At 36.4% G+C, this 13,018-nt stretch overlaps 1 protein-coding gene across 3 annotated transcripts; it reads right to left on the bottom strand.

The window, feature by feature from the left end:
• Nucleotides 1-781: 781 nt before the first annotated feature.
• LOC107856707 (pentatricopeptide repeat-containing protein At5g47360) lies at nucleotides 782-6,362 on the bottom strand. 3 transcript variants are annotated; one of them, XM_016701687.2, is made up of 2 exons: nucleotides 4,050-6,362; nucleotides 782-1,434 (listed from the first exon to the last, which is right to left on the bottom strand). In XM_016701687.2, the coding sequence occupies exon 1, from the start codon at nucleotides 5,787-5,789 to the stop codon at nucleotides 4,356-4,358; it is 1,434 nt and encodes a 477-aa protein (XP_016557173.1). In that variant the 5' UTR covers nucleotides 5,790-6,362; the 3' UTR covers nucleotides 782-1,434; nucleotides 4,050-4,355. The 3 variants fall into 3 exon arrangements, with proteins under 3 accessions (XP_016557173.1, XP_016557174.1, XP_047249823.1); XM_016701688.2 differs by having other exon boundaries at nucleotides 4,191-6,362; XM_047393867.1 differs by having other exon boundaries at nucleotides 782-1,422; nucleotides 4,191-6,362.
• Between the last annotated feature and the right edge of the window lie 6,656 nt (nucleotides 6,363-13,018).

Here is a 13,018-nt window from a genome sequence, read left to right as displayed (position 1 = left end):
TACAAAATATTAATATCGTTTGATATTTGGTATTTACCGAATACCGAATTTATATGTATATATATACACACACAACAAAAAGAATACTAAATAGGATTTCTTTTAAATATACTCTTTGAAGTTTAAACGTACATTTTCAATTTAAATATGGTATTACCAAATACTATACCGAACTGAAGTTTAATTTACCGATTACCGAATCGAGTACCGAACGCCCACCCCAACTTAAATTAGGCATATATTTATATTTTATTCTCCCTTTATGCCTTTTTCAATTAAATATCACGCTTTATTTGTACTTTATGCTTAAACACAATGGACCTTGAAGTCTTTTTGCGCTTTTTGCTTCTGATAATACGTGGTACACCGATATTATCTTAACATAGATGTTAGCAAAACTTTCAGTATCAATCAAGGGATATTATCATATTCGATTGATCGTCAATGGCATGAACAGTACTGAAAAAAAATAAATATATTGAACAAATATAAGTTGTAGGCTAATAACTTTACTTTCTTATAATATGAAGTTCAACTAATATGTTTGACTTTTATCATTTTTGAAGCATCTATCGTGGTAGCTTAATGATCAAGGTGGGTTCACCATACAGGATTCGAATCCCCAGCGGTGGCTTCAACCAGTGGCACTACGGTGCACTTGTATTCTTGCGGCATAGCAATTCCACTAGTACTACTGGATTTTGCATTAGCTTCTGTGACTTGAAACTTTGTTCGGAGAGCCAACTGGGGCCTTGCGGTTTGTATAATCCTTCCGATAATAGAACCATAAATAATTCCAGTTCCCTTTAATTATCAAACATTACAAGGTCACTGGGAACGTAGAATGCAGAACCCATAAAAATGGAGGCTTCTTTACGAATACAAGTTCAAATTCTAGAATTTACAGCTCTACATGTTTGCTGAAGTGGAACACCAACCTTTTCTGCATTGTTCTGGCCCTTTCTTCAGTCCAGCAGAAAACAAAACATGGTCTAAGGGATCCAATAAAAAGGCTGAGGCGAGCGTGGTGGTATCTGATGTCGGATAGTTTGAGCTTTCCTCCACATGTTAGAAGCATAGTTCTATCTATTGGTTCCAAACAGTCATGGAAGTTGCAACAAAGTGAGCACCCCATGGCAGTATAGCAAGCAGATCTTCTCCCTTGTCAGTGTCATGTCCAGATTTCCAGCCCCATAATTTCCTTCAGCATTGGTCAAGCAAATAATAGTATGGCCAGCACTAGGTCCTGTTGCACATTTCTCGACAGTCACAATACCAACCCAGGGCGGCTTGGAATCAATTCGCTGGAATCGTTCATCAAATACCTTGTTTGTAGGGCTAGAGTTTCCATTTTCCAACTCATATTCAACCACAAGAGATGGGATATATGCAGCGGATAGCTCATTGGGTACCACCTTGGAGCTGTCACATGGTCTATGAATAAAGATCATGCACCAGAAAAGGTAAACATTAGCTCAGAAACTGTAATTTACACACTAATAATGACCAGATTTCTTACTGCTGTGAATTGTTTAACGTGCTTCAACATGAATTTACTTCAAGAGTTTACTCATCCAATGTGGACAAGTAAAAGTGAATTTATTTTAAACTGCTATGAATTTACTCATCCAATGTGAAGAAAAAGTGAACAGAGGGAATAATTTTTTCCACTTCTCATTACTCGAAAAGGAAACCACAAACATAGCTGCGCAACCATTTGTTTTCCTCAACAAAGGTGTAGTACCATTACATAGGTGAAATGACTCATCACAAATGCATACAATTTATGGCAAACTCCCTGCCTCACTACTTGGAGTGAGTAGCCAATAATATGTGAACTTGAATCTATGCAAGTGCGCGTGATTGCATATCTCTATATAATAGGCATTCCGACAGATACTCAATCAATATGTTTTTAGCAAACAATGTATATACTTGAATGGGAGACCGGAGATGTAGGCGCAAGAAAAAAGAAGAAAAATACAAATCTTTATCTTTGCTTGGATAGAACTAATGTATTAGATATTTCATACAATAAAGTTAAAAGCCCTGCATCATAAGAGATTGCATTCCACAAGCTTCCCACCTTTCTCCTCCTAACCAAACTCAAGAGACGAGAAATTCATCCAAAGTGTCTTTTCTTAAACCAAATTAACAACTTTTTCACACAAAGTTCCCTTTGTTTCTCTCCTTACAGTATTTAATCCTTACTACTTTGAGCTGCAACAACACCCAAAAGGAACACCAACCGAATTCATAATAAACATGGCTTGCTAATACATCAAAATCAAAAGATATTCCTTTTTTCCTTTGTCCATATACAAAATGACCGGACACCTACCCATTTTATTACAACAAATTCACAACAACCATTAATTATTTTTTTTTTTTAAAAAAAAACATGAATTATCATGCTACAGCAATCAAAAAAGTATACATGACACAACGATAAAAACACATATACAAAATGCAGGACACAGCGAGCAATAAAAAAGATATCACGAGGAAAATAACAAATCAATAAAAAGCACACAACAAATTGACAACCAAGAGAGCAAATTAATAACGACCCAATTGACAATAAGCACAGAGTTAGCCAACCAAAATCAAGAAGAAGGAAAAACAAATCGACAAAAACATTCAATGAAGAAAGCAATCTTCAAGAGTTCAAAATACGACCAGAAAATAATACTTTATGAATATTAATCTTGTATAACATCTCCCCTGTATGTTCTCGCTTTCAGAAGCTCCGGCTTTTATGTCTAATTGGCAAGAAACTCATTGTGCTTGATCTCTTTTATCTATCAAAAACATATGATTGGATAGAGTATATTTTACTTCTATCTTTGAAGTCACATGTTAATGGGAGACTACTGAAAATATAGCTGAACTGTGAGTTCAAGTGGAAAGAAAAATAAACTGACAGCGTTTTCCTCAAGTTTGATGAACCCTGGCTAATGTGAGGAAGAAAATCCTTATATAAGCTTTAAGTTTTAACAGATTAATGGGATGAATATTGTGAGTTCAACGTGCTTCAAATGTCAACTGATATTGCAACTTCATGCATAGAGGTCCAAATAAGAAGTTAATTAGACACTTAAACAGTTAAGACTAATATTTCAACTAGAATAGTTCTCAATTCTCATGGAAAATCAAGAACAAATGCTGGAGATTCATTAAAAACACACACAACATTTATACTGACACTGATGTACTAGTTCTCTGCTCTTGGTCTCCCACATCCATGATTTAAATATTTCTCTTCTAATACTGTTGTGTGAATTAGATGTCTCCAAATTCAAGGTCGGACTGTATTCTATTGGAGGTCTTGAGCAACAAGACTTTTTACTTTTCTCTTTAAGGCTAAAAGTATCATTACTTTTTTATAGGGGGTAGCCCAAGGGAAGGGGATTACAAGGCGGGGAATCGAACCCTCAACAACAAGGTGAAAGTTCAGGTAGTCAACCAACTAAGCAACTAAAACTCCCCAAAAAAGTATCATTACTAGAATGGGCAGCAGAGAAGTATTCAGAGATGGAAAGGACTGGCTCGAGGGTATCAAAGTTACCTATTTTTCTCTTCATGAGTTCAAAAAAAAGAGAAATTTACAATGTCTCATTCAAATAGTTCATACGCAAAGCTTTGTTGTTCTACAGAGAGTGAAAATCGTATGGACCGAATCATAAATGCAAATTCTTATATAGTGGTTTGACTCTCAGTACTTTTCTGCAAAGGTATCAGAGGAGTACGCTCGCTGAACTTGAAATACACTTTTCCTAATATGGAAAACCTCAAAAATAGAGGGACAATTGTCAGATATAATCATAGGAATACATTCTTACAAGATAAAAAGAAATAGGACCGCATGCTTTGCATATATTTTGAACGATACATGTATGAAATTTGTACACTTTATACAAAGATAGAGATCACTAGATTAACACAGGACAACTTCATAAACAGCATATTAAAATATGATAAGTAGAGCAATAAATTTGAAATCCAGTAGTTGGTTGACCACACATTCCCTATCAGCCAATAAGTTTTACCTCAACTGAATATTCAAATGAGTATTTAACCAGTTCTTTCCATCTCATGCTGCATAAGAATATAGGCCCACATACACAAATCAAACTGCAAAATCGATAAATTGGATGCAAATGGATATCTGGAAGAGTTATCAGTCCAACCTGACTAGAAGCCCAAATATGTTTTATTTATTGCACAAAACTGGAGAGAATTCAGTTGTGGAATATGGAATACAACTGCGGGTCAATCTCAATGGCGAGATTACTGTTTGTTGGAAACAATAAGGCACAAGCAGGAACAACATATTAATGCAATCTCAATACTCCTCAGCTCTTAATGTTATCAATGTTTGAAGCTAAATCCTCTTTCCCACAACGCTTAAGACATTCAATTACATTCTTAACAAAAGGACCTTTGAGCTGAATTCCTTTCACTACCATCAGATTAGCAAGCTTAGCAGCTTCCGCAAGATGATTTGCCTCACATAGTCCAGCCATAAGAATAGAATAAATATCTGAATCTATAGAAGATACACTTCCAGACTGCTCAATTGCATCAATCAAGTGACATCCATCAAGTATTCGACTTCGCTGACAAAGCCATCGTATTATTGTGCTTGAGGTCAAGCCATCAGGTTTTAGGCCACCGGCCAACATTTTCCTAAAAAATATTTCTGCCTCGTTGAGTTTTCCAATCCGGAATAATGATAAAACTAGCAAACTGCAGCAAGAATCATATGGGATACCACTTTCAGTTACTCTGTTGATAACTTTACGAGCTTCCTCCACATGCCCATCTTTGCAAAGACCCTGAATCAAAGTACATATAAGTACCCTGTTTGGTTTACACCCAAAATCCTTCATTTGGTCCAGTATACTTAATGCCTCTATTGACTGACATTTCTCCACAAAATTTTGCACCACAGTAGTATATGTAACAACGTTGGGCTTACACTGCCCACCGTCTTTTTCCATTTCTCTCAATAACTCAAGTGCCCTTTCCAAATTCCCAAACCTACAAATCCCATGAAGAAGAGCTGAATAGGCAACTGTATTCGGCATACATCCATGTCCCCTCATAGCTTTCGTTAATCCACAAGCTTCTTCCAACCTACCCACCTCAGACAACCCCTTAATCATCATGACATACGTGATCACATCAGGATAAAGATCACTCACCTCCATCTCACTCATCAATCCCATTGCCTCATCCATCTCTCCCTTCTCACATAACAATCGAATAACTACATTATACGCTATCGTATCAGGCCTACAATTTGACTCTTTCATTTCCCTCAACACCCACAACCCCAAGACTGCATCTTTTCCCTCCCTACACAAATTCAACAGAACCTTAAACATCTTCCCACTTGTAACACATTTCTGCACCCTATAACCCTCAATCACATCACGAATAACCTGTGGTTTACGATCTACTTCAAGCAGTTTATAAGCTCTACCATACATATAACTACTATGTCTATACTTGGATTGAATACCAGCCCAAATGAAGAATCTTAGACCCATTTTAGGATCACTAACCGCGCATTTCTCTAGTACTTCATCAACACATCGACTATCTAGTTTACACGTAACTGCATTCAAAGCTCTCTCCATACCATACCCATTTTTGTTATTCAGCAAATGCTTCAAGAATTCTCCAGAAGCTGATGATGATGATGCAGTGCTGAATAAATATACCATCTTGAGTGATAAAATTGGCTTATTGCCTCTATTAGCATACGTGAATGGAAGAAACATAATTTTGTACTAAGAAATTGAATTCTACAAAATTTCAATCAGCTGCTTGAAGCATTCGACAGATATTTGTAAATATTTTGATGGCAAGAACTGAAAATTGACAAAATCCCATGATTAAAATCTCATCTTTGTGGCATTATCGTAATTTTGAGCTCATTATGGGAAAGAAATTAGGGTTTTGGGGAAAGACGCCGGAGAGACGTCGGAGAAACAGCAACGCCGGAGTTGGAAAGAGATGGGGGAGGTGTAAGTTAGCTTAATGGACTGGCCATCTGGGCCGGGGGATTCGAAGTCCATTGAATCATTGGGGCCCAGTTTGCTTTGTTAGCAGGATACATAGATTATACTCTATCTGTTATACATTCTGTATATATAGATTATACATTTGCCAACTATAACATGTTTGACCAAGCTTCTAAAATTAGTTTTTTTTTTTGGTTGAAAAAGTACTTTGGTGAAAAGCAGTTGGGACCTTGAACTAAAATGGATAAACAAGTCTCCCAATTAAGTGAGGTCCTTCAAGTTTTAAAACTTTCCCAATTTGTGTTTGGGGTTAGAACAACTGTGTGTTTTGGTGAGAAGCAATTTGTCCTTCTATCATACTTCTTGCCTTCTTGCAGTGCATTATGAGGATACTCACTATATATTGTTTTTTTAATCAAGGTTTGGATCGAACCTAATCATTCGCAATTGTTTGAACGTAACTGGTATTAGAAAGTTGAATATCATACTTAGAGTTGATTTAAAACAATTTGGATCAATTTTTTAAGCAAAAACTTGCTAATGAAATTATGAACGTTTGTTCTGAAATTAGGACATAATTTGTGATTGGTGATTTATTTAGGAATTGTGTTAAGCTCATCCATAAGAAATGAATTCTTGGTGATCTGCCATAAGTTCTGGCAAACCATTAATGAGAATATCCAATCATAGGGCTCATTAAAGAAGGAAGCACTTCTTACTCCGACTTTTTTCATTCATATGCTCGAATATTCACACGTGTGATAGTGTCAGTAATCGAGCATGGGGATGGAGAAAGTCATAATAAAGCGCTTCCTTGTATAATCATAGGGTTTCCAAAACCAATGTGGATTTGTCATCATCTGCATTTTGGTATTACCCTTATAATATTATGACTGACTCGTTATTCACTCGGTTTTGGATCATAATCATTATGCAAGAGAGATGGTCGAGTGGTTCAAGGCGTAGCATTGGAACTACTATGTAGGCCAAGGGCTCGAATCCCTCTCATTTCGTACCTTCATTTAATTCACCAATTTTACTCACAACAAGGGCTCAAATAGCAATAGATACCATTATTCCAACAGCTAGACTCTTCTTTGATCTAAAGATATAGATTCTCAATTCCTAAATTGCTTTGACGCGTAAAATAAAGTACTGAAAAATAATCATAATAAATACTGGAAAGAAAAGAGTAGACAAGAAATGAAAATAGATCCTTGGTCTAAATGTCTTCAGCAACCAAACTTCCTAGCATAAATACACTACCTCATTCGTTTTAATTTATTTCTTTTATTTTAATTTAATATGAAGTGTTAGAAGTAACGAAATTTTTGAATCTTCTGATGTGAAAAGAAAGTTGAAAAGGAACAATACACACTCAATAAGGATTTGTAAAGAAAGTTGTACAATTCAAAGTTGAAAAGGAATTTTGCTTACAAGAGAATCCAATACGTTAACATGTTGTCAAATGACATGTATATATCTTTTGAATTTTTTACTTTCGGCCGCCACGACCTTTAATATGATCAGAGAGATAATTCCTCGTTAGCCTTTTGTTACTTTGATGAGACTAAATAGGCCTTGTGGTCCGGCTTTTTTCGAATGATACACATTGCGGAAGTTCTAGTGCTTCGAACAACTTTTTTTTTTTTTAAAATGATTTCTCCTGATGACCCTTTGGAGAATCAAACTAAGCTTTCCATAAGGGACTTAATTACAAAATTGATGACAGTTTGCAGAAAGACATATATATATACATAGAGAGAGAGCGCACAACAACTGTATGATAGTCAAATATATCCTCCGTTACAAGTTTGGTTTGTTGTTAAAGTTTAGGAGCAAATATACCCCTTAACTTTGCGAAAAGCTCAAAATATACCCTCCGTTACAACCCATAACCCAACCCACCAATTTGGACCAACCCATAAATCGACCCAAATTTTGTTTATCAAAATTTCAATCTTATAATGTTATCGAAATATTTCATCAGTTCAATGATTCTTCAAATATTATGTTAATGTTGCATTTTTTTTATTATCAGTGTGCTCTACTTCAAATATTGTGTTGATATTGCATTTTTCAAATTTTGGTTTGTTTCCATGTGGTTTGATTTTATCGCGAAGGACTCTAATCTACTGAAATATTTCAAAGTAGTTGTAAAATGTGGAAGAATCAGGGTCATGGCTTCTCCAGCTGTTTCAGCTCCTAAGAGATAGGCAGACCCTAAAAAAATGGATTGTCATATCCGAAATAGGCCTTGTTTCAATCATTGAAAGTAATATCGACAATTTTTACAACAAACTTCTCGAGGGGAAGAGTAGAATCACTTTAATATACAAATTTGATGCCTCAAGTTACACAGTTAGGTTCGCGGAATAGATTCGTAATTTCTCCTCCGAAGGATATATAGACGGAAAGAATGATCCTTGTTTAGATGACTACTAGAGATATTGTCTTGTTGCTGGAAAAAGGACCCTCAATGATGGAAAACAAAATTTGGGTCGGGTTATGGGTTGGTTCAAATTGGTGGGTCGGGTTATGGGGTTGGTCCAAATTGGTGAGTCAGTTTATGGGTTGGTCCAATTTGATGGGTCGGATTATGGGTTGTAACGGAGGGTATATTTGAACCTTTTCGCAAGGTTAGGGGGTATATTTGCTCCTAAACTTTAATAGCGAGGGCATATTTGGGCCAAACTTGTAACGGAGGGTATATTTGGACCTTTTCGCAAAGTTTAGGGGTATATTTGCTCCTAAACTTTAACAGCGGGGGCATATTTGGATCAAACTTGTAACAGAAGATATATTTAAACCTTTTCGCAAAGTTAAGGGGTATATTTGACCCTTTACCCTACATAAAAAGTACTCAATCTATGAATATTATTTCAATTATGGTCTTGTTTCGCACTTAAATGAATAACTCAAAACACTTTCCTTGATCAGTTTGTATAGTGGAAATCTCAATGACATATAATCATTTTTTTTGTTAACTTTAGACTAGTATATGTCCTTTTATGCACAAATGCAGTCGTCACTTTCTGCATATGTTCATCATATTGGCTTCATTGCTTGTATAAATTTTTTACTTGGAATTATATAATAAGATAACTGATTTGACGTGAATTCTTTATTTGAATGTCATTGTTGTTGCTGCTATTGTTGTTGTTATTGTAAGAAGCAGCTAACTTATAGTTGTAAAATAAAAAATTCAACTTATAAAATTGATTAATCCGACATCGAACTTAAAAAGATTGATCCATGAATAATTCAACGTTAATTTTAAAAAGACCGATCCACAAACTGTTAGAATGGGTAAAGTCCCACATTGGTTGGGGAATGGACTGGTAGTTTGCTTATATTGACTTAGGTAATCCTCACCTCTAGAGCTAGCTTTTGAGGTTGAGTTAGGCCCAAGGTCCATTCTTGACATGGTATCAGAGCCAGGTTCATTTTCGTTTTGGGCTCCCGGTCGACGCGCCAGTGCTAGTTGGACCTGGGTGTAAGGGGGGTGTTAGAGTGGGTAAAGTCCCACATTGGTTGGGGAATAGACTGGTGTCACACCCCTTTTCATGTTTAAAAAGATTCATTTTTTAAGTTTGAAAGGGTTTTTATTATTAAGTGACAAAAGATGAAAATCTGTTTTCGAAAAGGATTCATTTTATTCAAAACTCAGAGTCGCCACTCGGCATAGTCTGGTGTGCCAAGTCACCTTTGAAAAACCCTTTTCAAAATAATTTTGACTCTGTAAAACTGATCCGCGAACAGAGATTCCGACTAAGGAATTCTATTGATCGAGGGGAAGGTGTTAGGCACCCCTTGGTCCCGTGGTTTGACCAAGGTCTCTTGGTGGAGTGTATCGGCTATTTTGGCATTATGAATGTATAAACCACATAAAACAATCAATCAAACACACAAACCAAAATAAATCCAAAATATAGTATCCGGTCCAATTATACAATCCAAAAAATAAAAAAAATGCAAAAATATAAATCTTATTCTAAGATAATGTTAGACTAAGCTCTAACCCATTTCTTTCTCCACCCGACGTTTCAGGCCTTGATCGTGCGTCGTCTTCACGTACATGATGACTTCGGGGCATTCCCCGGATAAATCAATACAAATTCCTCGGGGCATTCCCCGGCCAAATCAGTACAATTTTTTAATGTAAGAAAACCAAACCATTCACCCAAATTTCCAACATTCAACGAAATTTCAAACATTCAACAAAACCACAAATTCTAAACTTTGCCTACCTAACCTACGTTTGCCTATCCAATTCGATGACATGATACTATCACGTTTAACATTCACATTTTTACTCCAAAATAAGCAACGACCACAAATCAGAATAAAACGATATTCATTTATTTTTCAATTCCTACCATTCAACCCCGATTTTTTTTAACACTAAACTTTCCACAATTCAAGATTAACGATCCACAACCACTATGAACTCAATATTCGTCATTCAAATCACACATAATTCGTACCCAACAGAATCAACAACCAATCATTCATCACCAACGAAGATCAAAACCACACATGAATATTCGATTCGAAGCACGAAATATCATGAACGTTGAAATAAAAGAGAGAAAGAGTAGAGTTGACCTTCTCGTTGATTTTACTCCAAACAATCAGTGATGGATCAGAATTCACGGAGCAACGGAACCTCAACCCAACTGGACCCTCAACGTCGAACCCCAACTTGAACAAACCAACAAAAATTCGAATTGAACCGAATGAACCAACTGACCCGTTTGATTTTTTTGATCTCTGTCAGATGGGAGTTGGTTGGAATAGACTGAAACAACTCCGATTGCATCACCCCAACTGCGGGTTCACTATTTTCGGCCAGATTCAGCTGAAAACCAACGAAAAATGGAGAAAATTTTTTGGGGATTTCAAACTGAACTCGTTGAACGGATGAATTGTACCCCCGATAGTGCTGATTTCGGTGCAAATATCAATGAAAAACACGAAAAAGAATCGGTCTCTCGATGTTTTCCGATTTCTCCACCAAATTTCTGTCAAACACCACCCCCGTCGTTTTCTCCTCTTTTCGTTCTCTCTCTCTCTCTCGACCTCTCTCTCGCTCTCTCTCCCTCAATCTCTTTCTCCCTTTCGATCTACCTCTCTATTTTAGTTCCTTGATTTCGCTCATTTTCTTCACTGTGTTGCTCTCCGTCCCGATTTCAGTGGATGCCTATATGTGTATATAGAAAGAAAAGGATGAGCATTTTTCTTCTTCTCCGATCTGTGTATTCCCGTGAACTCTGTGTGTGTGATTCTGTGTAGAGTGAATTGTGTGTGTTGTGAGGGTTGTGACGATTCTGTTTTGTTGTGGAAGAATAAAGTGTGAGAATATGGGGTGTTTTTGAGAGATTGTGAGAGTGATGCCTCAATATCCTCCTCTTGTGCGTGGATATTATGATATATATATGAGAGGTGATAGTGTGAGGGGTTACGTGGGTGGGTAGTGGGGTAAGGTATGGGGTGGTGATGTGTTGTCCAAAATTGATCGGAGGAGTGGTTAATTTTGTTACCAAAAGAATATTTGAGGATTAAGTTTGTTAGTGGGTTTGTTATTTGGATAAAAACAAAACAAAAAATAAATGCATAAATAAGTAAAGGTGAGGTGGGTATTTATTTTCTTGGCGAAAAATTATAAAAAGTGAGCTTAAATTATGTGATATCGGAAATAAAAATATTATCGACGGGACAAAATTATGTGTCTACATCATGCCCCCTTTGAATGTAAACACCTAGTGTTTTCATACAAAGAAGTAGGCAACGAGACCGAATTTTGTCCCAATCATTATTCGAAGAAAGAAACTGAAGAAAGAAGGACAACCGAGTCTTGATGGACATCCTACCTACCCAAGTTATGAGGGAATCAAGTGACCGGTATCTTACAAGATGGAAAGGAGGTGAACTATACCAAGCTGGAGAGTCGAGTGAGGTTCCATCGAGGTTCCGGTCCGCGGCTCTGTCATTACATCAAAAAATAAAAATTATAAGTTAAAACATAAATGAAATTACAAAATCCTATCTATACAGCTTCTGTTGAGCTCCTGACTTAAGTTTCATCACCCTATTCTTCAGGCGGGCTCCTGACTTGTAATTTCATCACTTGTTGCTTGGTTTTCAATTGTTTCACATTGTTGCTTAATTTCCATTTATTCGCCCTATGCTTCGGCTTTCAATTTTTTCACTTTGTTGCTTTACTTTCAATTTCACTTTGTTGCTTGACTTTCAATTTCATCACCCTGTTCTTCAGGCGAGCTCCTGACTTTTCATTTCATCACCCTGTTCTTCAGGAAGGCTCCTGACTTGCAATTTCATCACCCTATTCTTCAGGATGGCTCCTGACTTGCAATTTCATCACCCTGTTCTTCGGGAAGGATCCTGATATCAAAGTCCAAACTAGAACAAGATTAATCTAAACAAATATTATGATAAAGAAAGATTCCATGTTTCTGAAAATAAAGTCCAATTTTCCAGGAGGGTCCTGAATAGAAGTAAATTCTCATTTTTCAGGAGGGTCCTAAACATAAGTAAATTCCCATTTTCCAAAGGTCCTGAATTGAAAGTAAATTTCCATTTTTCAGGAGGGTCCTGAATTGAAAGTAAATTTCCATTTTCCAGGAGGGTCCTGAATATAAAGTAAATTCCCATTTTCGATGAGGGTCCTGAACATAAAGTAAATTCCCATTTTTCAGGAGGGTGCTGAATTGAAAGTAAATTCTCATTTTCCAGGGGGATCCTGAATATAAAGTAAATTTCCATTTTTCAGGAGGGTCCTGAACATAAAGTAAATTATCATTTTCCAAAAGGGTCCTGAATTGAAAGTAAATTCCCATTTTCTAGGAGGGTCCTGAACATAAAGTAAATTCTCATTTTTCAGGAGGGTCCTGAATTGAAAGTAAATTCCCATTTTCCAGGAGGGTCCTGAATATAAAGTAAATTCCCATTTTCTAGGAGGGTCC

The sequence above is a fragment of the Capsicum annuum genome, chromosome 1 (assembly GCF_002878395.1).
Source record: "Capsicum annuum cultivar UCD-10X-F1 chromosome 1, UCD10Xv1.1, whole genome shotgun sequence".
Taxonomy (NCBI): domain Eukaryota; kingdom Viridiplantae; phylum Streptophyta; class Magnoliopsida; order Solanales; family Solanaceae; genus Capsicum; species Capsicum annuum.
The sequence above is the reverse complement of the archived record's forward strand: the minus strand, read 5'-3'. Positions and strand labels throughout refer to the sequence as shown.